The sequence below is a fragment of the Anastrepha obliqua genome, chromosome 2 (assembly GCF_027943255.1).
Source record: "Anastrepha obliqua isolate idAnaObli1 chromosome 2, idAnaObli1_1.0, whole genome shotgun sequence".
Taxonomy (NCBI): domain Eukaryota; kingdom Metazoa; phylum Arthropoda; class Insecta; order Diptera; family Tephritidae; genus Anastrepha; species Anastrepha obliqua.
Window position 1 is genome coordinate 672,657 of NC_072893.1, and position 23,153 is coordinate 695,809.

Sequence of the window (23,153 nt, forward strand, 5' to 3'; positions counted from 1 at the left end):
CGAAAATTCTCTGCCCAAAGAGTAGAAGAAGCAACAAATTGAATGTAAAATTTGTTTAAAAATATTTGTTTTTTTTTCTGACAGTAAATATCCTTTTTTTTTTTGTTTTTGTGTTTTTGGAGTGTACTTCTGCCTCGAAAAGCTCCTCATAAAGAACCATTTGGGGGAACTCCTATATGGCCGGTAGTTAAATATGTGCCCATTTAGGGACGTGACATTTTAACCTCGGTTTTGATACCTCGGATCCTTCAGGGCTTCTTAGAAAAAGGGTAAAGATTCGCAATTTTTACTTAGGTTTTCGTTTTAGTGTAAATGAAGGTACTGAAATAAATGGAAACATGAAAGACTTGAAATTGATCTAAAATGTATAATTAATTTAATTCAACAAAGGCTATGTTCAGAAACGCATTATAATGCACAGTACTTGTAGCGCTGGAATTGCAAATATGGCAGTACTGCAAATGCAACACGTTCTTAAACGTCATTTTTGTATCAAAAGTCGTGCTTTATTTGCAGCAAAAATTTTCACACTGCCAATAAATACGCTAGTACAATGTCTGATGAAAAGTGGGTATTTAATTATTTATTTTAGCCTTTAATACAAAAATTGATGAAAAATACGATATTTAAACTTTATTTTATTATACTTTTCTTGGTTTTAGTGATTACTTTAGTACATCGGAGATAAAATTACTGCTCAGAGTCCGACTGAGCATGGAGAACGAGTTCACGTCGGGAAGGAGGAAAAAGAGCATGCTCTGGGCTAAGGTCGTAGATGAAGTAAAAAAAGTTAATAAAGATTTAAAAATAGATAGAAACATGACCAAACTTAGTAACAATTCCATTTTACTGCACAGCGCGTTCATAAATGCAACAAATCTATTTGCAATTTTTCAACAAATCTATCAGTTGCATGAATTGTCACATTGACAGTGCTGCCAGCGCTTCAAGTACTGCGCATTATAATGCGTTTCTGAACATAGCCCTTTCTTCCTTTTGTTTGTATATCTGCAGCACTGACGTCATCCGATTGTCAAAATCACGAAAAATGAAGTAGTGGATTTCGGAACGTACCTACCTCTTGTATTCTGTTAATCGTGGGAATTTTGTGCTATCGAACGCAACTATTGTCAAACGGTACTTATTTGATTTTAAGAGGACAATAATTTTATATTTTTAAAAAGGATGTTTGAACTGCGTGTGCGTAATTTTTAGTTGAAAATTGAGTCGACATTTTTTTTAAATGATATTTATTTAGGCCCAAAGGCTTTAACCTCGGGCAACGTGTTGCTACACCCATTCAGCACCACAAATAGAACCTCCGCGGTTCTACGGAGCTCATTCGAGCAACATTAAGATCGCGAACGAAACAACGGTGGTGGCCTAGCGTGCATAGTCCACCACACTGCAGTATCGCCCCATCGATGAAGGCATCGACCGCGCAGGGACAGTTCATTAGAATGTCAAGGAAATTTTTAACATATCGCACCCTAAATACAAAAGGGTCACAACTCAAAATTTTCCACACTCGAGCTTGACTTGTTTACAGTAGCACAGAAAACAAACTATGTGACATATCACGCTGAAATTTGCCATGTAAGCTTATAACAGTCCTACCAAAAAACAAAAAATTTATTTTTGCTATATGTCATCCGCGGACCGTTTTATTGATAACGTCTCGTTCATATTTGAGCAGAAGGGACATTTTGAGTTGTGACCCTTTTGTATTTAGGGTGCGATATATATACACCCTGACACTTGCTGCCCGGCTGGACATCACCCGGAAAATCCACCGTAAGGTCCCTGTCGAACCCGACGAAGCACAATGACAAGGTGGATATCACCTTCAACGGTCGTGCTTCGTCGGATCCGAAGAGGCACAGCGTCACCACGGCACTCACCGTCTTTAACACCCAGGTAAACCGCGGCCTCAACCAAAACCGCCCCTGCGAGAGGACTGTCCTAGTAGCGTTGGATCTAAAAAAGGCTTTCAATACAGTCAGCCACTCCACGCTATTAGCACTAAACCTACCGGTATTTTATGTATTCCTATTCCTACCAATGTGGGTCAAATGACCCGTCTTTAAAATATTATATATATTATTAAGATCACATATATTTCTCGGTAAAACAATTAGCAAGAGAAGAGTAAATCTTGAAAAATACATTCGATGTATTTTTTAATAAAGGTCGTGAAGGCAAACGACGATTTAATAATGTTATTTCTAAGAACTTCTGACAAAAAGTTTAAAATGGGTCATTTGACCCGTCCATGGTAGGTTTAGTGTTAGATGACATTTTACAGTCGACACTCCCGCCACGAACTACCTGAGTGGTCGTCATTCGTCGGTGATATTTCGAGACAAAACATCTAAACAGAGGAAAGTAAAGTAAGGTGTACCGCAGGGTGGTGTCCTTTCACCTTTGCTTTTCAACTTCTATATCTCGAAACTCCCCCAGCCACCAGAGGGAGTCTCGCTGGTCTCATACGCCGACGTCTGCACGATAATGACGTCGGGCAATGACATTGATGGCTTATGCTCCAAGGAAAACGAGCCTGGAACCAGTGATTCGCAGTGGACGAAGCTTCAGACCTGCCAAAACACTGCTTTAAAGACCGTGACAGGATGTCTTCTGATGCCACCTATACAACATCTACACAATAACGCCCAAATGCTGCCTGTTAAGGAGCATAACAAATTGCTCAGTAAGCAGTTTCTGCTAGGGTGTTACCGCAGGCCTCACCCATGCAGACACCTGCTTGAGCCATCTCCCAGGCACATCAGGAGGCACTCAACTACGCGGACGAGATTTCAGACAAAACAGACAGTTACTGGATCGGACAGGCCATAAACGACATTCATCGGGAGACTTTCACCACCTTCTTAAGCTCCCGAATGCCGTTATCGGAGTCCAACCACCACCAATCGCAGATGAAGAGTTCCAACTTCCCCGAGAGTCCCGTGTAACCTTGGCACAATTACATTCTGGATATTGTAGCAGGTTAAACTCCTACTTATCCAGAATTGACCACGACATACATACTAAACATATGTCCGGCATATGAAGGCACTCCGCACGACACTAGCCACCTTTTCATATGCCCTCCATTTAAAAACAATTGATAATCTGAAGACGAATCCAACTTGCAATGCAAGCAATTCGCCACCACGAGAAAATATATATAAAAACACGGTATAACTTATATATATATATATATATATATATGTATGTATGTACATACATATATAACTTAAGATTAGATTAAAAGCTGCCTCTCTCACTACACAAATACAGTAGAAATGTGTTGGTAAGTTCCATGAGTTACGCTCATCTGTTTATTATGCTTTTGATTATTTCCTTGTGAAGTTTTCTAATCAAAACTTTCAAGCTTGCATTTACGTGTGGGCTGATGACAAAATATAAAAAAGGGGACAATACATACATATATAATATTAAGAGCTAATTTTCATTTTCTTACCATTCAATTTTTACATAAAAATTCTGCATAACTGATACCAGTTGTTTATAGAAAAATACTGTATCATAAAACTGATCTGATTCCTTTAATGATAGTATAGTAGTCAATTTCTCACCAGAGATGTTCCGTTGCAATTGAGGTGCTGGTGCCCCACAGTACACCGCATCTTAGGCACGCCTGTGGTTATAATCATGAATATAAAACACTTGCATCACAAACCATTAATTTCAGTTTTCATTTTCTCCCCAGGGAGCAAGCAATTATTTGTCGATTTCTATAACTGTACAAATGATGGCAGACTTATTGAAAAAAGTGATCGTTGTGACGGGAGCTGGACAGGGTATGCATTACATATTTTCTCACATAATATGTTATAGCCAAATCTTCATCATACAGGAATCGGGAGAGCTCTCTGCCAGCATTTATCAACAGCAGGGGCGCAAGTTATTGCGCTTTCAAAGTCGGCGGACAAATTAGAAGAGCTTAAGAATAACTACTCAAATATAGAGACCATATCAATAGATCTTAAAAATTGGCAGAATGTACGAGAAGTCCTTTCAAAACTGCCGCAAATAGATGGGCTGGTGAATAATGCTGGTGTGGCTATTATCGAGCCCTTTGAGGAATTGACAGAGAAGGACTTTGATGAGTAACTTCTTATTCATTTTCATTTAAAAAATGTATACATATATTAATCTATTTTTCATCCGTACTATAAATATTGTGTAAAAGCACATTTGACATAAATGTCAAGGCAGTTTTCAACGTAACGCAGGCGCTCTTGCCGAAACTCAATAAAGGCTCTAGCATAGTGATGGTGTCATCGTTGGCTGCTTCTCGATCATTTCATGGTCATGCAGTATATAGTGCCACTAAAGCTGCGGTAGATTCACTTACGCGTTCACTAGCCTTGGAACTGGGACCCAAGCAAATTCGCGTTAACTCCGTTAACCCAACCGTAGTGCTAACACAAATGGGTCGTGAAAACTGGAGCGATTCTGAAAAATCGGGACCGTTGCTAGCACATATACCCTTGAACCGCTTTTGTGAGATACAAGAAGTAATTGATGGAATCGTTTATTTGTTGAGTAGCAAATCGAGTTTTGTAAATGGACATCACTTGAATTTGGAGGGGGGTTATTCGGTGTCTTAAAATATATGCAATTGTTATCAATAATATGAAAATATTTTCAACGAATAAAGCAACGCATTTGCATATGCACATATATAAATTTAATTAAATATTTTGTTTTACAAAAGCAAAAACGGTATATGTAAATGTGGTTTTGTATTATCTTAATAATGACAATCTTTATTTTCTACATTTTTATTTCATCGGTAACGAGTGTCGTACATAATTAAGTAATCTTAGTTTGTTGTTGGTTCTGCGCTTGCTGCTTTTTCTCTCTTTCTCGCCGTCGCAGTTTTTTACGTCTTCGATCAATATTCGCAAGGTCACCTTTTATTGTATTGTAGGTTTTACGTAATTCTTGGATCTGTTTTAACAAAATTGCTATGCACTGGTCGGAGCCTATGTTGGGATCTATTTTAAAAAGAACTTTGTGGGTCAGTTGCTTTGGATATACGAATGTCAATTTTACCTAATTGCACTAAGAAATTATAGGGGCAAGGCCGAGTTCCAACTGACGTCTGCCGCTGTTGAAGTTGATGAAATTGATGTCTGGATGAAACAGTGGTACGCTGCGATATACCATCCGAGTTTTCGTCGCTGTCGGAACCAGCTGTAAATTGTATGTTTTCTAACATAACTAAAAGGTGAAAAATAATTAAAAATGTATATACATAAGTACATCGAATTTAGAGATTATTTAAGGATTGGAAACAAAAAAATTATATATGCATATGGCTTATGGTTGTACCAACCTGGAATTTTTTTCGAGCATCCAATTTGTTTTCGTCGTTTCGTATGTTGTTCTGACATGGTAACCATCTCCGACTGCTTTCTAGTTCGTCGTCGTTTCCTTGGCGATATCTCGTTTTCGATATCCAAATTCTTTTTTATTTCTTCACTACTCTCATCTTGACTTGCTGAATCATTTGGAGAACTGTTATTATGAGCAATCAAAGCAACTGATCTCGTAATGTCGTCCGGAATTTGATTACTCACTAAATCCTTGTTGTCGCATTCTAGTAGTAAATTACTTTCCATGGATAGCTGTGTTGTTAAAGGTTCTTCTTTTCCTCCAAAAGCAGGTGCTGGGCTGCCTGGGATTGTCTCCTCGCAAAGCAGATTTATAGAATCATTATTGGCGTCCACACTCAAACTAGACGTTAATTCTTCAGTACACAAAACTCCTCTACCTTCTTTGGCACTTAAAAATTCCATTTCAGGATTGGTCCGCTGACTGTCTGCAATCGGTTTTACACCGTCTTCTGGACGTAATACGGTGCGAGCATCCAAATAAAATCCTGAATTTGAAGAGATTCCCGGTAATTGTGAAAACGCAACAGTTCCAAGTGTATTCAGAGTTAAGTCCGTTGATACATTAATATTTATACCTTCATTCTGAATCACCTTGTCCTCAGGATTTTTCTCTAAAGCCAAGCCTGCAGGAGAGGAGCCGGTCACAATTGAAGTCGAAGACGGTTTAGTAGCTGTAATGGTACTGACTTTAAGGTCTGGTTGTAAGGTTAGTTTACATACTGATGTGGGATTTTGTGCTGTTGCTGCAGCCTGAGCTGCAGCCTTTATTGATGGCACCGCACCGGAAGCCACGACAACTGATACTGGAATATCCGGAACCACAATCGGTACAACATCGGCCGCTCTTTGATTCTGATGCTTTGAAGTTTTTGAGCTGGTCATTAAAATTGTAACTGTGTTCATTGTTGACACTTCAGCACTTTCAAGCTGCTTAGAACTGAAACTAATCCTTGACCCAATACATTCACTATAACATGACCCCACATCTGGAATATTTTCTGCACTCGAACTGACAGTATCCTGCTGCTTTTGTTTGTGCTCTTTGTGTGTTTCCTGACTTTCAAATTGTTGATCTTTCTGATCGGGCTTTTCGGTTGGTGCCATATGCAGACTGCTTTGCGAAACACTAAGTGTTGATAATGTTGGAGTTATGTTTATAGTCGATGTTGTGGTCGACTCTGATGAGCTAAAGGGTTGTGATCGACTTGGTTGTAAAGCTTTCAAAGGTATTGGAGTCTGAACTCCCGTATGTGGAGTAAGGTTGCTTGGCATTTCTTTACTGATGGCAATACCTATCTTGTGCGGCACTACACCTGTTTGTAAGGCTTTTAAATCTCCAATATGCTGCGAACCAGTAGGGCTTTTAAGCATGTCGCATATGTCTTCTGCTACGTCCTCTATTACAAGTCGGCGTTCTGAATCGGTACTATCCATCGAGTCTTCGGAAAATGTATTTGGGGCTAAGCTCGATGTCGGTGTAGTTGTAACCGAAAGTCCAGCTACCGGCGTTTTTCTTTGAATAGCGCATTCAAGCTTTTGTATAGTCTCTGTTAAGTCATTATTTTTTACTGTAAACGACTCCAGTATTCCTAATTTAGGTTCGGGACTGGAAAGAGATACGGGCTTATTTATTGAAACAGATATGAGGGGCATCTTTTCTATACTCAAGCTGCTTCCACTACTTAAGTAACTGACGGAAGATCCAACCAAATCGGTATTAATATTTAATGGTTCAACTGAAGAATTGCCAACTTGAGGTAATCCATCTGATGCATTTTTTGCAATCCCTGTATTTGAATCTTTTAAAACTCCGCCCTCTTCTACTTTTTCACTTTTCGGCTCTACTCTATGTTTATCTTCCTCTTTTTTTTGACTGATTGCTTTTAAAAGTTTATCTGCAATAGATGTCGGTTTATTCTCGTATTTCGAGGGGTCTAAATCGAATGCACACACGGTTGCAGAAAGCATTTTCTTTGCATTCTCGAATTCAAATTTATTATCCTTCGACTCGCTAATTGAGGTCGATCCTTCATTTGTACTCAGCTCGAAAACGTTGCTTAGATCTTTACGGGTTTCTACAAATGGACTGCCAATGTCGGTCTTACCGGCTACAGTGGGAACGGGGCTAACTAATGTGGGAGCGTTTGATTGAGTACTTCTCCGAGGAGGAGTAACCAAGGCTCCAATATCCTTTTCTTTTGGTGACTCAAGTTTCGGAGGAGCGGCAGTGACTTCCTGCAAGGAAGATACGTTTGGTGCTTGGAAAGTTAGTGCATCAGTTAGTGCTCTGGTTGTTTCCTGCACTGTTTGTGCCAGTTCCTCGTTTAACGCGTTCATGTTTACATTGAAGTTTGGTGATTTTCGCAACGTATCAAATGGCGTGTTTGTTAATACGTCAACGGTTTTCTGTGACACTGAGTTGCCTTGATTAGATATCGGGTTTAATGTCAACAATTTTGATTGACCGCTTAAGCTATTTTTTGTTACGTTTGAAATAGTGGAACTAATTTGAATCAATTTTGCCTCTGAAATTACAGCCGGTTTTTCATCAGTTTTCAAAAGCTTGGATTTATCCACAGGAGCTTCCTTCATTGGTGAACCGCGTTTTTTCCGATTCACAAGGACAGCGATTGGACTTTGGGATGGTTGTTGCTTGTCACTAACAACCACTTGTTGCATTGTAATTTTTTGAGTTTGCTTTCGTGGACTTGCTGCCACACTACTTGCACTTATTGCACCTGAACTCAGTGAAGAGGCGTTTGTGTTGGTAGTTGGCAGTTTTCGTATTTCCAATTCAAATGGTTCTGGATCTTTGAACTCATATATATCGGGTGATGTCGCCTTGGTTGTAACAGATATCAATTTCGCGTCTTTATTAGAAATTGTGTACGATGAGGAAGATGAAGATCCTCCGCTAATATCAAGCTTACTCATGTCAGGCAACGATCGCGATGACGTAGAAGTCGATGACGATGACGATGAAGAAGATGAGGATGGAGAGCAAGCTGCAGAGGGTTCAGTCTTATTTACTTCTTTCAGCAAGGGATCAATATTTTTCTTCGACTGCAATTCTAAACACTCTGTTATACCCTTTCTGATTACGTCAGCTTTTTTGGAGCTTCCAAATTCTGTTTTCTTAACAGAGCTCACTGTTTTTTCCAGAATAACAGAGGATATCTTACTGCTGTTTGTGGCACTGCTGCACCGTACCTGACTAGTTGAAGTTCCCTTTTGTGGTGATTCAGTTGTTTGCACAGAAGTAATTTTATTTACTTCTTTTTTATCAGTATCAGATTTACATATTACAGTTTCACTAATACTTTTCTCTAAGTTCTCCTCTTGCCTAAGATCTGGCTTAGTTTTAAGGCTTTCTTGGAGTTTTTCTGCCAGTGAATCCTGTATTATTTTCTCCACCACTCTTGGTACGCGCTCTACCGTAGGTTTTCCACATGAAAGCTTTTCCAATGCTTGTTGTTTGCCTGCTTTTATTTTTTGTTGAAATTTTTTTGTCATGTTTTCTAGGGTCGTGGTTTTACCCGAAGATTGTGAGTCGTCATCGCAGAACGACTCTGTCTCCGAAGACATGTCAGTAGAAGATTTTAAATTTTCTTCTTTAAGATCTTGTTTCACCACGTTTTTCCCTGTTGATACTCTGGCACTTGATTCAGCTATCGTTTTACTTTCAGAAATACAAATATCTTTAGCATCGAAAATACCCTCATCCTTATTCGGAGGTTCTTCGATTTTTATATCTGACAAAATCTCGTCGTCCCCTGCTAATGATGATGAAGGTGACTTCAACCCTGGGAATCCTGTTAATTCTGAACGTATTTGACTCAGATCATAATTTCGTCCTTTGGAGTTTAAGCTATTTGAGGAGCTATTTTTTGCTCGTAAAATTGTTGATGACTCACACTCTTCACCTTCGTCATCCGTATCTGACTGACTATTTCCAGCAGATACAGACTGTTTGTTCTTGATTGTTCCTTTACCACTTAAATTTCCCGATTTATATTCAATTTCTTTAGAGCCGCGTGTTGGTCGACGGACTGGCTCATCAGAATCGGTTTCAGATTCACTTTGTAAGGACACGTCGGAAACGTTAGCTGAGGTCCGACGAGCCGAATTTGTCATCGTGCGGATTGGTCTTTTTTTCAGACCAGCTGTCGCAGGGGACTTTGTGCGACTGGAGTTGGATGCTACTGAGGAGGGTGTAGTAGAACGGGGAGGCAGCGAATCACTGCGACCACGGCCGCGTTTTGCTAATCCCGACATCTTTGTGGAACTCGAAGTGCTGCTTAATGCATTTATGATGGAATTTGGAGAGCCTGAGGAAGCCAGCGACGAGGCGGTGGGTGGTTTTGAAGGATTATCTTTTTGTTTCTCAGCGGAACTTAAAGTCGACATACGTCCCTTTTGTTTTGAGCCCTTGGTTATGTTTTCAGCGATGCGTTCCCTTGGCACCCACTCATCATAGCGGTTGTTCCAACCGGTATAATGAACTAGATACATCGGCAAGCCACGTTGAACAGAAATTTCGATGACTTTTGCTTCATATGTTACCTTCTTCTCATGGTAATAAACTTTCAACTTGTCTCCAACCTCAACAATAAAATCACCAGAATCGACTTTTTCGATAGTATCATCTTTTTTTCGTTTGTTCCGCTTATCATCACTTTGAGGAGTTTGCTTTTTTTGTGATTTATCCTTTTTATTCGCAGAACTGGTAGCTGGAAGATAAATAATTATTAGCAACTACTATAAGCGTCCTACGTTCTGTCTTTAGTGTGGTAATAAAGTATAACCAAAACGAGTTGTAGCTTTGCTTTGGTGATTTGAACGAATATGATTTATATATTATTGCATTCTGTAACAAATTATTTTACAATGCATACGGCGAGAATAAATTCGCAGAAAAAAGTTCCGTTATTTTTGCTTTTGTTCATAAATTATACTCAGTTGTGGAGTGGGGAGCTAAGGAAAACCCCATTGCATTGATTGCATTACAAAAGTGAGGTAAAGGTGCAAATGAGATTTACGAATTGCTGAAAAAACTTAATATTTCGAGAACGTTTGTTTAAAGTGAGTTTTTCCCAGAAAAAGGAGTGGTCGTCCTCGCGTGGTTCGAACTAGTGTAGCCATAAAACCCGTTCGGGAAAGAATTCGCAGAAATCCCCTTAGGAAGCAGAAATTCATGTCCAGGGAAATTAATGTATCGACCAAATAATACATGTACAGAATATGAATTTTATTGAATTTAACCCATTAACCCCAAACGTTCAAAACCTGCCTATCCAACATCGGTACCCACCAACCACATTACCCCATACACACGACTCCGTATTGGGCACACCATAATTACCAGCGTACACCTATTACAGGGTAATACATCCAACACCTGCCCCTTCTGCCAAGCAACAGTCAGTGTACATCATCTACTGGTATCCTGCCCAGAACTTACTTCTCAAAGGCAACTTCAGCAACACAGACCCTCTTCTACTTCTAAAAGAAGCCACTGAAGAAAACATCAAAAATATTCACAAATTTCTGAAGGACACCGACCTACTCCGTCGTATCTGATTCAACATATAGTACATCACCAGCCAGCCGAAAGCCTCTGCTGCTAGCGCTGCGTTTGCTTAGTTTACTTTTAATTTTATTATCATGTAAGCTTTTAAAAATAAATAAATAAAAAATTTATTGAATTTTTTTTTAATTTTGAAACGACATTTGTTAATTTACGCCAACAAAAAAGTGAAAAATGATTTTTTGACACGTAAGGTACCTTTTCATAGACCAGGTCACAGAAGAATATTTTCGCTGCTTATAAAGGAAAAATTACAAAAAACATGGCATTCGATATTGCATTGGTGCATCAAATACATAAAACCCCGTATGTTGTTGTTGTAACATCACAAGCATTCCCATAGATAATTGTCAATACCATTTGTCGAATATAAATCCGAGTCGGTGGCGCAGAACCGATTATCGTGGGAACCTAGATGTTTGTTATTCCGTTCCTATGACCGTTCAATTTGAGAAGGAACATCTAGTTTAAAATCTGCAGTAAGCCACTATCAAATTCACCGAAGGACAATGTCAGGGTAGTTCTAAGACTCAGTTGGGTGAATAAACTGTGTGTGCATGAATTGTCAAAAGTCATTTGCTAACCTCGGTGAAGCAGTTTACCGCGCCTAGTCCTAGATATTTTAGCATTGCCATAGAGACAGATGTCTGGATCAATTATTTTGCGAGCCTTTCACCGTGGTTTGGTTGTTTATGTAGTATTTTAGTGACACGACGCTTGGTCTTATCAACCGAAGCATTCATACAATCCCGGACAAAAGTACTGCAATATTAATTTTTTCATATATGTATATCCATCCAACTACTGGGTGCAAGTGCTGAGCGTAAGTACAATATCTTTCGCTCTAACGAAAAGTTCACGTGATGAAGCAACCTCATGGAATTAATTACCTCTTCACAAGCCTACTCAAATCAGTGCTGCGGAAAGCGCTTTATCTATAGTCCGCCCCCATCAAAACGGCACGTTCTCTGGTCCTGCCATGCATATTATTGACTATTGGTACAAAGGAAAGTATTATATATATAATTGGCGCGTACACCCTTTTTGGGTGTTTGGCCGAGCTCCTCCTCCTATTTGTGGTGTGCGTCTTGATGTTGTTCCACATATGGAGGGACCTACAGTTTCAAGCCGACTCCGAACGGCAGATATTTTTAGGAGGAGCTTTTTCATGGCAGAAATACACTCGGAGGTTTGCCATTTTTCTTAATTTTGGTAGAGATTCGAACCGACGTTCTCTCGGTGAATTCCGAATGGTAGTCACGCACCAACGCATTCGGCTACGGCGGCCGCCTTGGAAAAGAAAGTAATAGTGCAAATTTTATTTATTTTATTCATATAAATTAAATAACCTCAAACAAACCGCATTCATATGGGCAAAAGCATTAAAGCCAATCAAAATTTTAGTGTTTCTTTGGGTTTCATTCGCTTATCTGACGTAAAACAGCAAGTCATGTTCCCTTATTTTTATTACACTAGTTTGAAATTCATAAAAAGTGACATCAAAAAGAAACATGTGAATTGAAACGGAAAATCACCGTAAATCGTCAAAGTCAATGTTAACCATATTTCTCATTGGGATGTTTCAGCTTATCTAATTGTTATCCTTTCCCTTTTTTTTTGTTTATATTCGAATGTTTATCACCATATTCGGCCTTGGCATTATATAAAGCCAAGACAATAAATCATTTGTATAAAAATCATCAAAAATCATCATTTGTATAATTCGAAATGTAATCACTTCACTTTGATGCACACAATTTGACACTCGGAATAATTGTTTTTAAAATAAAATAAGTAGTGAATGCTCTACGTAAGTAATTTGGGAGAGGGTCAAAATATTTCATTTCTATTTAAGTCAAACTAATATCAGCATTTGCTGAGCTTTCTCTCACAAAGTTCAATTAGTTCACAACTGGCAACTGTTGGTAAAAGAGTATGTTACCTCTTGAATTTGTTTCATTTCAAGTTTTTATAGTGAAGAAGTAGAAAACAAGCATTTGTTTATGGCAAACAATAATACATACATATAAGTGTCAGTCAGCACATGTAGCTAGAAAATACACACATGTATCTACACCCATCCATACGTAAATAAAGCTTGAGTGCGCAACACCTATGTATAGCTATGAGTGAAAATAGTAACCTTTCATAATAATAATAAAGTTTAATATACTTACAGACATCTTCAAATTTGTACAAAATGCTAAGGGCACGCTTTCAAAGTTTATCAACGCAAAGTATTGGTTTAATGTGCGCATCTTATCAGAATCTTATCAGCTCTCCCCAGGGGCGCCTTGTGCACACCCAAAACAATCATGTTAGTAAGTCAAAAAATGCTGTATTTTACGCAGTTTTGGCACTCGGAGGCGCTATTGGGGGCTTTGCTTTGTACGAACACAAATCCAAATTACTTAATGTGAAATTGAATGAAAGCCAAATTGAAGGGAAATCAAATACAAAAACTGATGAAGAAATCCCAAACTGGCATAAAAAACCACGCTCCGATTTGCCAACCTATAATATGAGCGAAGTACAAAGCCATTGTAATATTGAAAGCCGCGTTTGGATAACTTATGGCATCGGTGTTTATGATATAACCGAATTCATCGATAAGCATCCAGGTGGTGAAAAAATTATGTTAGGGGCAGGCAGTGCGATTGACCCCTTTTGGGCTATTTATCAGCAACACAATAACAAAGAGATTTTAACGCTTTTAGAGCTTTACCGAATTGGCAACTTATCTCCTGAAGATGAGATCGACACAAACGATATGGGTTCGCCCTGGGCGAATGAGCCCAAAAGGCATCCTCTACTTAAAGCTGCATCAATTAGACCATTTAACGCTGAGCCACCGATGGACCTCCTAGTGGCACATTTTTTTACCCCAAATGACTTTTTCTACGTAAGAAATCATTTGCCAGTTCCTTATATCAGCACCAAAAATTACGAGCTTGAAATAGCTATTGAAACGACAAAGTCAGGCACCAAGGAACAGATAAAAACATTATCTCTAGATGATATTAAAAAAATGCCAAAGCACACAGTCACTGCCGCAGTAATGTGCGGTGGTAACCGACGTTCTGAAATGACGAAGGTAAAAGCTGTTAAAGGTTAGTATTTCAAATATTCATTTTGAAAATACCGAATTTTCTTTCTAAAAATCATTAAAGGTCTTTCCTGGAAGGCAGGTGCAGTGGGTAACGCAACTTGGTCCGGAGCTCGCTTGCGAGATGTTCTACTTGCAATGGGTGTTCAACCAAATGAAAATTTACATGTGATATTAGAAGGCGCCGATCTCGATCCAACTTCCCATCCTTATGGTGCATCTATTCCTCTATCAAAAGCAATGGATGAACGAGGCGATGTCATACTTGCATATGAGATGAATGGAGAACCCTTAAGCCGGGACCATGGATATCCATTACGATGCATTGTTCCCGGCACTGTAGGTGCCCGCAATGTCAAATGGTTGACTCGTATTGCAGTTTCTGAGAGCGAGTCTAGTTCACATTGGCAGCAAAATGATTATAAAGGATTCAGCCCAAGTGTAGATTGGGATTGTGTCGATTTTTCCAAATCACCCGCGATCCAAGCAATGCCTGTCACATCAGCAATATGCGTACCAGCAGAGGGCGAGACAATAAAAATTCCAGTTGATGGTTATCTAACAGTACAAGGATATGCATGGTCAGGTGGTGGACGTCGCATTGTACGCGTTGATTTGAGTATTGATCAGGGGAAAACATGGCATGTCGCAGATTTGCAACAGGAGGATCAACCAGACGGTCGCCATTATGGATGGTCATTATGGACTGGACGAATTCAAATCGATAAGGCAGCACCACATGAAATAGAAATTTGGGCCAAGGCTGTTGATTCAGCATATAATGTTCAACCAGAAACATTTTCAAACATCTGGAATTTGCGAGGGGTATTATCAAACGCTTACCCTCGTATAAAGGTTAAAATTATTTAATTTAATTTAAATAAATAATTATTAAATTAAAATAAAATAATTTCGAAAAAAAAAAAATTTTAAATGAAATGAATCTTAGCAGAAAAAACAAGTAAGTATTTAAGGCGGCCGCCGTAGCCGAATGGGTTGATGCGTGATTACCATTCGGAATTCACAGAGAGAACGTTGGTTCGAATTTCGGTGAAACAACAAAATTAATAAAAACATTTTTCTAATAGCGGTCGCCCCTCGGCAGGCAATGGCAAACTTCCGAGGGTATTTCTGCCATGAAAAAGCTCCTCATAAAAATATCTGCCGTTCGGAGTCGGCTTGAATTTGTAGGTCCCTCCATTTGTGGAACAACATCAAGGCGCACACCACAAATACGAGGAGGAGCGCGGCCAAACACCCAAAAAGGGTGTACGCGCCAATTATATATATATAAATAAGGCATATGAGCTGCCTGTTGAATACGATATGCCTAACCATGCAATCTATCCTTGTTTCGCGGGATAGTTTTGTGCATGAGCGTCATTCGATTGGTTCCGGGTTTGAAATCCACTGTGGGCATGAAACACCAAATGATAAAAATGTTTTTCCTAAGGCAATGGCAAACCTCCGAGTGTATTTCTGCTTTCCATTAGAATGGCGTAAGGTCAACGTGGAACTTATCCCAAAAATGGGCAAGAGGTCCAAAGAAAGAGCTTTTTTTAACACTAACCGTACCGGTGTATCACGTATACCTATTCTTACCGCAACCGGTTATGAAATAATTGTTTTGTCAAAACAAATTTTAAGCTTTTTCTAATACATAATTAATATTTTCAAATAACAATAAAATAATAAATCATAAATTTTCATTTTTTTTTGTATTATATAATACAAAGGAAACAAGAGATTATAAGTGCAGCCTTTCAATTAAATTTTGTAACCGGTCATTTGACCGGGCGCGGTACAGTTAGTGTTAATAAGAAAATCGACTGTAGGATAGGTGAAAACGATGCTTGGCAGCAGAATAATTAAATCAATTCTAGGGGCTAAAACTGTCTCCGCCAAGGCAATGAAAGGCAGTCCACAAGGAGGTGTTTTGTCACCACTTTAGTCGTTGATGACCTCCTAATAAAACTACAAGGAAACATGATTTAATGCCATTAGATATGCTGACGAACTTACGGTCACTGTGTCAAGCTAATTTAGAGGTACAATTTCCAACATCATAAACCAAGCGCTGATTCTCATATCAGATTGGTGCCGTGATGAAGGATTATCTATCAATCCTAGCAAGACGAACGTTGCTTCTTTCACAAACAAATTAAAGTTGGGCCTTGCTACAATAATTGTAGAAGGAACTACTATCCCCGTTTCGAGGTGAAAGTAAAAGCCACTGGAGCCATGTTAGCCTGTAGATGCCTTTAGTGTTCTGTCGTCTAGATTCTAAAATGATTCATTGGATGTATACCATGATGATTAAACCGATCATTTCCTATGCCTTCCTTGTTCGGTGGCCGAAAGCCAAACAAGTAACCACTATGCAACTACTTGGGAGCTTTCAAAGACAAGCCTGTTTGACAATAACTGGTGCCATGAACAGCTGCCCCACTGCTGCTATAGAAGCGAAGGAGGCCTATCTCCACTGCATATTTTCCTTAAAAAATATGCAGACAGAAGGGCATTAAAAATACAAATCTTACTTGGAAAAGATCTTCCTGACTTTGGTCATACATATCATATCAGAGATACGGGATCGGAATTTGATCTGTTACTTAACAGAACAAAATGTCTTTTTAACCGTAGGTTTGAAATCATAATCTCGAACAGCGATGAAAGGGGACTGGGAGGACCTTTACAGCCGGTTCGAAAACAAATACTGGAGTCGAGGCAAATGGCCCAGCGAATTTCAGGCTGAAATAGAAGCAATTTCAATCTGTGCAAGGATAATATACTCATGTATACTATATACTCATTAAGAGATATCCCGTGGCTGACCTTATAGCAGTATTTGGCAGGTATAAAGTGTTCTAAGTGTTTTTAACATCATTACACTGGATTCCCGAACGCGGTACCATGGTAAGAAAAAATAAACATCTCGTCCTTGTCAACTAGAAAAGGGACACATACGCTTAGCCCAACCCCGTAATATGTGAGGTTTATTCAGGGAGCCAGGTATGGATGAGGTATTATGAAGATTAGATGACTTAGTGACGGCGAGTATCGCAGGCTATGGAATGATGAGCTGCATGAACTTTACGACGACATAGACATAGCGCAGCGAATAAAGATACAGCGGCTAAGTTGGCTGGGTCATGATGCCTAAATGGAAACAAACGCTCCGGCTCTGAAAGTATTCAATGCGGTACCAGCTAGTGGTAGCAGAGGAAGAGGAAGACCTTCTCTGCGTTGGAAGGATCAGGTGTAGAAGGACTTGGCTTCACTTGGTGTTTTCAACTTGCGCCAGTTAGCACGAGAAAGAAACGACTGGCGCGCTTTGTTAAACTCGACCAAAATCATGTAAGCGGTTATCGCGTCAATCAAGAAGAAGAAGACGGCATAAAGGCACTTAAGCAATACGAAACGCCAACGGCAAGATGTTACTCCAAAGAAAAGTAAGAGCATTGTGTAATTTCCTGTTCTAAACTACAGATTTTGTTCGCATAAAATTCAAGGTGGTGAAAACATATTAATTTACTGTATTCGTTAATTTAACATACCTGGAGGAGAAGATTCCCGAAAATTCAAACTTACAGCGGTGCAAGAATTGTCCTTCACGGCTACAACTTTGTCTTTGTCCTCAGAGCGTGACGACTCTACAGCTGCCTTGATTTTAGACAAGGGAACATCACAATCATCTTTTGCTTTCTCTTCATATTTTTCAACAAGCCCTTTAACTTTGCCGATTAAAATTTTTCGTTTGTTCTTCGTATTATCTAAACTTGATTCGCTTGTATTTTCTGACTCCTCAGTGACTGACGCTGTCGCAACACCAACTACTTCGACTGATGTTAATGGCGCAACAGGAGAAGCTATGATGTTTTGGGTGCTAGAAGAAGATGATGCTGATGATGAAAAGGATGTAGTCGCGATAATGTTTGCAGATTTAATTGGAATATCTTTATTCACTTCAACTGGTTTCGGTGAAGCTACAGAGTTTGCACGTACCAAACTACGCCCTTTACTTCGGCTAGAATTACGGGGTGTCATTAGCATAGAACACCCAAGCTTGCGATGAAATTCACCATAAGGTTGAAGAAATTTCTTAAACGCTTGTTTCACCAGATTTGTAACACTTACTGTTACTGCTGTAAAGCCTAGGCGTATTGCTATCGACTTCCATTGATTTTTTGCAGTAACACGATTATATCCACCACACTTTTGCACTGCTCGAAATAGGCGGTATAAGTCAACATCACGATTTTGTATAGAGGGCACTTTATTTAATGGAGTTCCGCGATCATCCATATATTTATACAGTTGTGCTACAAAACGATCTTTTTCCTCGCGCGGTTCATCATCTGATGAGTCAGATTCTAATTCTCCTTCGCCTTCACTGGAAGAATTATTAAGTCCAAATAATGATTCACGATCCCAGTGTGGAGGTAAGGCTCCACTATCTAGATATTCAAGTGCTGCCTGTACTGCCTGGCCGTCTTGTTTTACTGCTACTTCGCGAGTAAATTCAGTTGCCTCTTTTTTTGGAACTGTATAATATCGGCCATCTTTAAATGATCTCACCAAATATTCATCTTTTACTCGAATCCGTACATTCGCCTGCGTATATATTTGAATTGTTATTTATATGTTATGTTATGCGCTAAAAGAGAAATCAAAAACATTCTTACTTGTGCCGTTGGGGCCAATACTAGGCCTGGGAACCATTTTTCTTTATCCTTTTTCTTTGTCTCCATTTCCACACATACAACCTTGCCAATGTGTTCTTCCTTTTCGTTAACAACTTCTTTAGTGTCACTTTCATCTTCTTCATCAGAGCTGTCGTCGTTTAATTGACCCCGTCTTCGTCCACGCCGTCCTCCAACCACAGGATTTCCGAAGTGCTCAGGATGAGTTAGAGGCAGTTGGTCTAAAGTTTCACTTTCGTTAAAGTGGCGTCCACTTTTCAGACATAAAGCAGTACGACGTAATGTTGTTATGTCTCCATCGTCAAATACCACGGTGTATTGTGAGCAATCTTGTATTTTTGTTACTGTCCCCTCTATTAAATCTTTACGATCAGGATGACGTACTTCAACAGTGGCACCCACACGTAATTGACCGGGGGCTGTTTTTATTAAATCATCTGAGACAATTCCCGATCCTAGACCTTGTTTATAGGCGACTTTCACTTTTATATTTCGAACAACTTTGCTAACCTTTGCTTCACAAAAAGCTCCTTTGTATTTGGCACTTACCTCCGTACCAACCGGTAAGGATGGTGGATCTGTGTCCACTTGCTGAGAGGTATAAAGTTAAAATTCGTTACTAGAAGGCGATTAAGCCATAAAAAGGAATATCTTTGAACGTTATTGTATTGTATATATTTTTCAGTTATTCGAGAAATTCCTTTACAAACTTACTTGCATTTTCTGAAGAAAATAACGTTCAAAACTTAAGTTATCGCTTACAAACGCCACTTTTGCGGACAATTTTTAAGCATTTCTAAAACGAACCAAAAATGCTCCGATCTCACTGCACAGACTGCCGAAATGTCTATTTAGGATTAAGCGAAAAATCGCTTCATTTAGTCTCCACCTCCGCACTATTACTTACGATATTATAAAGATTTTATTACAGTCGAGTTAACACCAGTTTGCTCAAAAAATCTTTAATAATTTTACTTGTAAATATCTGAGACGATAAAACCCTTTGGGGAATATCTGATATTTTGTTGCGAATCAACCTTCTCTGATGAAAATATAGAAAAGCCATTGCAAAAGGGATTGCAGACTATAAAGCGGCATCTGGCGTAAAAATATTAAAACCAATAAATTATGCACTTAGTATTAATGCTACGTATACATCCCTCAAACGGTTTGGTAAGTACGTAGAAGAACGTTCACACATGCATTAATTGCCAATAAATCCTCTAAATTAATCTACTCGTTCACATATGGCAGATTACCTGCGAAATTGACAATCAGCCGTCAATACTGCTGCGAAAGGTTTTTCTTCATAGAAATTATTTTGGTGGAATATTTCGGTGTTTTTGGTTTGTTTAACTATTATTAACGATAGCTAATTTAGAAGTAGAAGGAATAGCTAATATAATTGCGCTATTAGCTGTTAATAATAAACAGTTTTAGGAAATCCGTAAACGACGTTTACTGAGGTTTCAAAAAATTATGGCAGCAATACGCATTCGAAATAGGATATTACATTTTATAATGAGTAATAAGAGGACACACACTTTTTTTCTGTTATATGAATGCATAGTAAGTAATACATAAAAACATTTTATTAGAATTATGTGTACAAACCTATTTTCTTTGCCGACATCCATTTTATTTAGTTTTTACTTTGACGTTTTTCTTTACACTCGTAAAAATAATGATCTATTACACAGCAACACAGAGTTGTTGTCAAAAGGTATGGTTATTATCTAGGGTTAACAGTGTGGTGTACAAAAGAACAGCAGGTTAGGTCAACGGCGGATTTTTGCTTATACATATATATGTATATATACAGTACTTATATATAAATATTATTATTCCTTTGAGTACGATCACTGGATTGCCACATAAAATTCTAAACTAATGACTACGCAACTTTTTTCTTTGAATGCCTTATCACTTTGTACACGTTCAACTTACGGCTGAATTCCTTGTGCAAATACACCTCTCCTTATATATTTTATGTCTTACAACGATCGTAATTTCTCATATTTTCTGTCAATTTCTTTCCTATCATCTGACTTTCATATTTTGTTTTTAGATCGTTTCTGCTGAATGCTTAACAGAGAACGTTAATGTATTCACGTAATCAGCTCTGTTAAAAGTTTCACCACACCACGGCGGCGGTTAGACTTCATTTTTGACAATTCACAATATTCGTAGCTCGTGAGACTTCTCTATTCATTAACGTTCTCAGAGTAAAGGGAAAGAGAATAGAAGAATGGAATAAATGACAAATATAAAAAATTAGTTTGTCGCATATTCGCAACACAATAACTTTTCGTCATTACGTTTTATCTACTACTCTAATCACACCTCCTTCTGTAGATACGCCTTAAATTCATTTAGTACACTTGCTGTAAACCTCGGGTCTTTTCCCCGTCCTCACTAGTGTTTTTTCGCAAGAGGTTCGCCGTCTCCTTACCTGCCCGTCAGTATCCTTCCGCGTTCGGACATGTTGCTGCCTAAAATTTTGGCGGAATCCGTTGATGGAAATTTAGGGTTGGTTACCCTTCTGGACTGCACACTATATTTTGACACAACAACACCGTTTCCACGACAGTCGGTTCTACGTTACCGAAACGACCCGGATTTATATCCGGCCAAGGACTGTCACTCCAGCAGCATTCTCCGTATGTAAGTATGGGGAATGTTTATGCTGCTACAACAACAACAAAACCGTTTTACTCAAATCCAAAGTAAGACCATAAAACAGTATGAAATATAGGCTATGTTCAGAAACGCATTATAATGCGCAGTACTTGCAGCGCTGGCAGCACTGTCAATGTGACAATTCATGCAACTGATAGATTTGTTAAAAAATTGCAAATAGATTTGTTGCATTTATGAACGCGCTGTGCAGTAAAATGGAATTGTTACTAAGTTTGGTCATGGACGATGTATGTGAGGAAAAAACCGATAGTCTTTTATTAAATTTAAGAAAAAAAAAAAAAACCGTGTAAAGCTTAAAAGAAGGACATATCTTGTCAAAAGTTTAATATCTTTTTTTTATTCGCTTATATGTGGTGAGTAAATTAGAAAATTTTCGCTGGGCGATGTTTCTATCTATTTTTAAATCTTTATTAACTTTTTTTATTTCATCTACGACCTTAGCCCAGAGCACGCCCTTTTTCCTCCTTCCCGACGTGAACTCGTTCTCCATGCTCAGTCGGACTCTGAGCAGTAATTCTATCTCCGATGTACTAAAGTAATCACTAAAACCAAGAAAAGTATAATAAAATAAAGTTTAAATATCGTATTTTTCATCAATTTTTGTATTAAAAGCTAAAATAAATAATTAAATACCCACTTTTCATCAGACATTGTACTAGCGTATTTATTGGCAGTGTGAAAATTTTTGCTGCAAATAATACACGACTTTTGATACAAAAATGACGTTTAAGAACGCGTTGCATTTGCAGTACTGCCATATTTGCATTTTTGAACGCACTGCTCACTCTGAAATGGTATGTTGCGCATTATAATGCATTGTTGAACATACCCATAGTATACACCAACTATTTTTGAAGTGAAAACTTCTTTAGAATCGTTGGGAGTGATTTGAGACTCGATGAAACGAAAAAGCGACACTACGAAGCGTTATATGTTGATATACGTACATGTGTGTGACTGCGTCCTGCTGAGCCACGCTAGTATAGTGAGTATTGTAGTATGTATACTACACTGCCTATTACTTGCTTTGGTTTAATAAAGTATACACCAAAAGTATCGCGGATACTTAGAAAAGATTACGATAAAGTTCCAATGATTTTAAGTGGCAATTTTAACGTAAATTTTGCATTGGACACAGCGGTTCCTTTAATTGACTTTCTCAATACAACATTCAATTTAAAAATGTGTAACAATCGCACTGAATCGACAACACGATCAAAAACAGCAATTGACGCGGTATTTCAAAGATATGTTGACAACATCGAAACCAAAGCATTTGTATCATATTTTAGCTATCATAAGCCACTCGTATCATTTGTTGAAATTGAAAACATTGAGGATGAATAATGATAAAATGAAGAAAATAAAATATGAACTTTATAGCAATATTATAATGAACCTATAATTATCCCGCTTCTAATGCTGCTTTCGTCTCATTCTCTCTCAGTTTGTTTTACGGAAGGTTTCACTTCTATCGCGTCTAACCGTTAGACTGGTATTTTTTTTGATTTATGATTTCAGTTAGTAAAAATGTGTGAACACCTGAAAAAGCTTCAATAACAACCTTTCAAGTTACATTTCCGCAAATCATTGCTTTCTCTCCTGTAGCTGTATGAACCTGTAGTCAACCA

At 38.5% G+C, this 23,153-nt stretch overlaps 3 protein-coding genes and 1 long non-coding RNA gene across 10 annotated transcripts; 3 read left to right on the plus strand and 1 right to left on the minus strand.

Moving 5' to 3' along the window:
- The first annotated feature begins 1,046 nt into the window (after positions 1-1,046).
- LOC129237619 (L-xylulose reductase) lies at positions 1,047-4,752 on the plus strand. The gene is made up of 4 exons (XM_054872477.1): positions 1,047-1,137; positions 3,731-3,821; positions 3,878-4,130; positions 4,214-4,752. Exons 2-4 carry the CDS (start codon positions 3,770-3,772, stop codon positions 4,632-4,634), a joined length of 726 nt encoding a protein of 241 aa, XP_054728452.1. The 5' UTR covers positions 1,047-1,137; positions 3,731-3,769; the 3' UTR covers positions 4,635-4,752.
- Positions 1,055-14,995, plus strand: LOC129237618 (sulfite oxidase, mitochondrial). Of its 6 annotated transcripts, none has more exons than XM_054872471.1 (3): positions 1,055-1,137; positions 13,193-14,123; positions 14,184-14,995. In XM_054872471.1, the coding sequence occupies exons 2-3, from the start codon at positions 13,214-13,216 to the stop codon at positions 14,987-14,989; spliced, it is 1,716 nt and encodes a 571-aa protein (XP_054728446.1). In that variant the 5' UTR covers positions 1,055-1,137; positions 13,193-13,213; the 3' UTR covers positions 14,990-14,995. The 6 variants fall into 6 exon arrangements, with proteins under 6 accessions (XP_054728446.1, XP_054728450.1, XP_054728445.1 ...); XM_054872475.1 differs by lacking the exon at positions 1,055-1,137 and adding an exon at positions 3,245-3,310; XM_054872470.1 differs by lacking the exon at positions 1,055-1,137 and adding an exon at positions 12,800-12,823.
- Positions 4,757-19,872, minus strand: LOC129237616 (AT-rich interactive domain-containing protein 4A). 2 transcript variants are annotated; one of them, XM_054872469.1, is made up of 7 exons: positions 19,537-19,872; positions 18,805-19,413; positions 17,677-18,733; positions 6,002-10,156; positions 5,366-5,911; positions 5,083-5,250; positions 4,757-5,024 (listed from the first exon to the last, which is right to left on the minus strand). In XM_054872469.1, the coding sequence occupies exons 1-7, from the start codon at positions 19,540-19,542 to the stop codon at positions 4,840-4,842; spliced, it is 6,726 nt and encodes a 2,241-aa protein (XP_054728444.1). In that variant the 5' UTR covers positions 19,543-19,872; the 3' UTR covers positions 4,757-4,839. The 2 variants fall into 2 exon arrangements, with proteins under 2 accessions (XP_054728444.1, XP_054728443.1); XM_054872468.1 differs by having other exon boundaries at positions 5,366-10,156.
- Positions 19,873-21,688: 1,816 nt separating this feature from the next.
- LOC129239342 (uncharacterized) lies at positions 21,689-22,163 on the plus strand. Its single transcript, XR_008581835.1, has 2 exons — positions 21,689-21,875; positions 21,964-22,163. It is a non-coding gene; the product is annotated as an uncharacterized LOC129239342 (long non-coding RNA).
- Positions 22,164-23,153: the final 990 nt, after the last annotated feature.

Coding starts and splice junctions, on each gene's coding strand:
- LOC129237619 (XM_054872477.1), top strand. CDS start 3,770: ATGATGGCAGACTTATTGAAAAAAGTGATCGTTGTGACGGGAGCTGGA. Junction 3,822..3,877: donor TGTGACGGGAGCTGGACAGG/GTATGCATTACA, acceptor TTCATCATACAG/GAATCGGGAGAGCTCTCTGC. Junction 4,131..4,213: donor ACAGAGAAGGACTTTGATGA/GTAACTTCTTAT, acceptor ATTGTGTAAAAG/CACATTTGACATAAATGTCA.
- LOC129237618 (XM_054872470.1), top strand. Junction 14,124..14,183: donor GAAGGTAAAAGCTGTTAAAG/GTTAGTATTTCA, acceptor AAATCATTAAAG/GTCTTTCCTGGAAGGCAGGT.
- LOC129237616 (XM_054872468.1), bottom strand. Junction 10,157..17,676: donor TCGGGAATCTTCTCCTCCAG/GTATGTTAAATT, acceptor TTTATCTTCCAG/CTACCAGTTCTGCGAATAAA. Junction 5,251..5,365: donor ATGCTCGAAAAAAATTCCAG/GTTGGTACAACC, acceptor TTCACCTTTTAG/TTATGTTAGAAAACATACAA.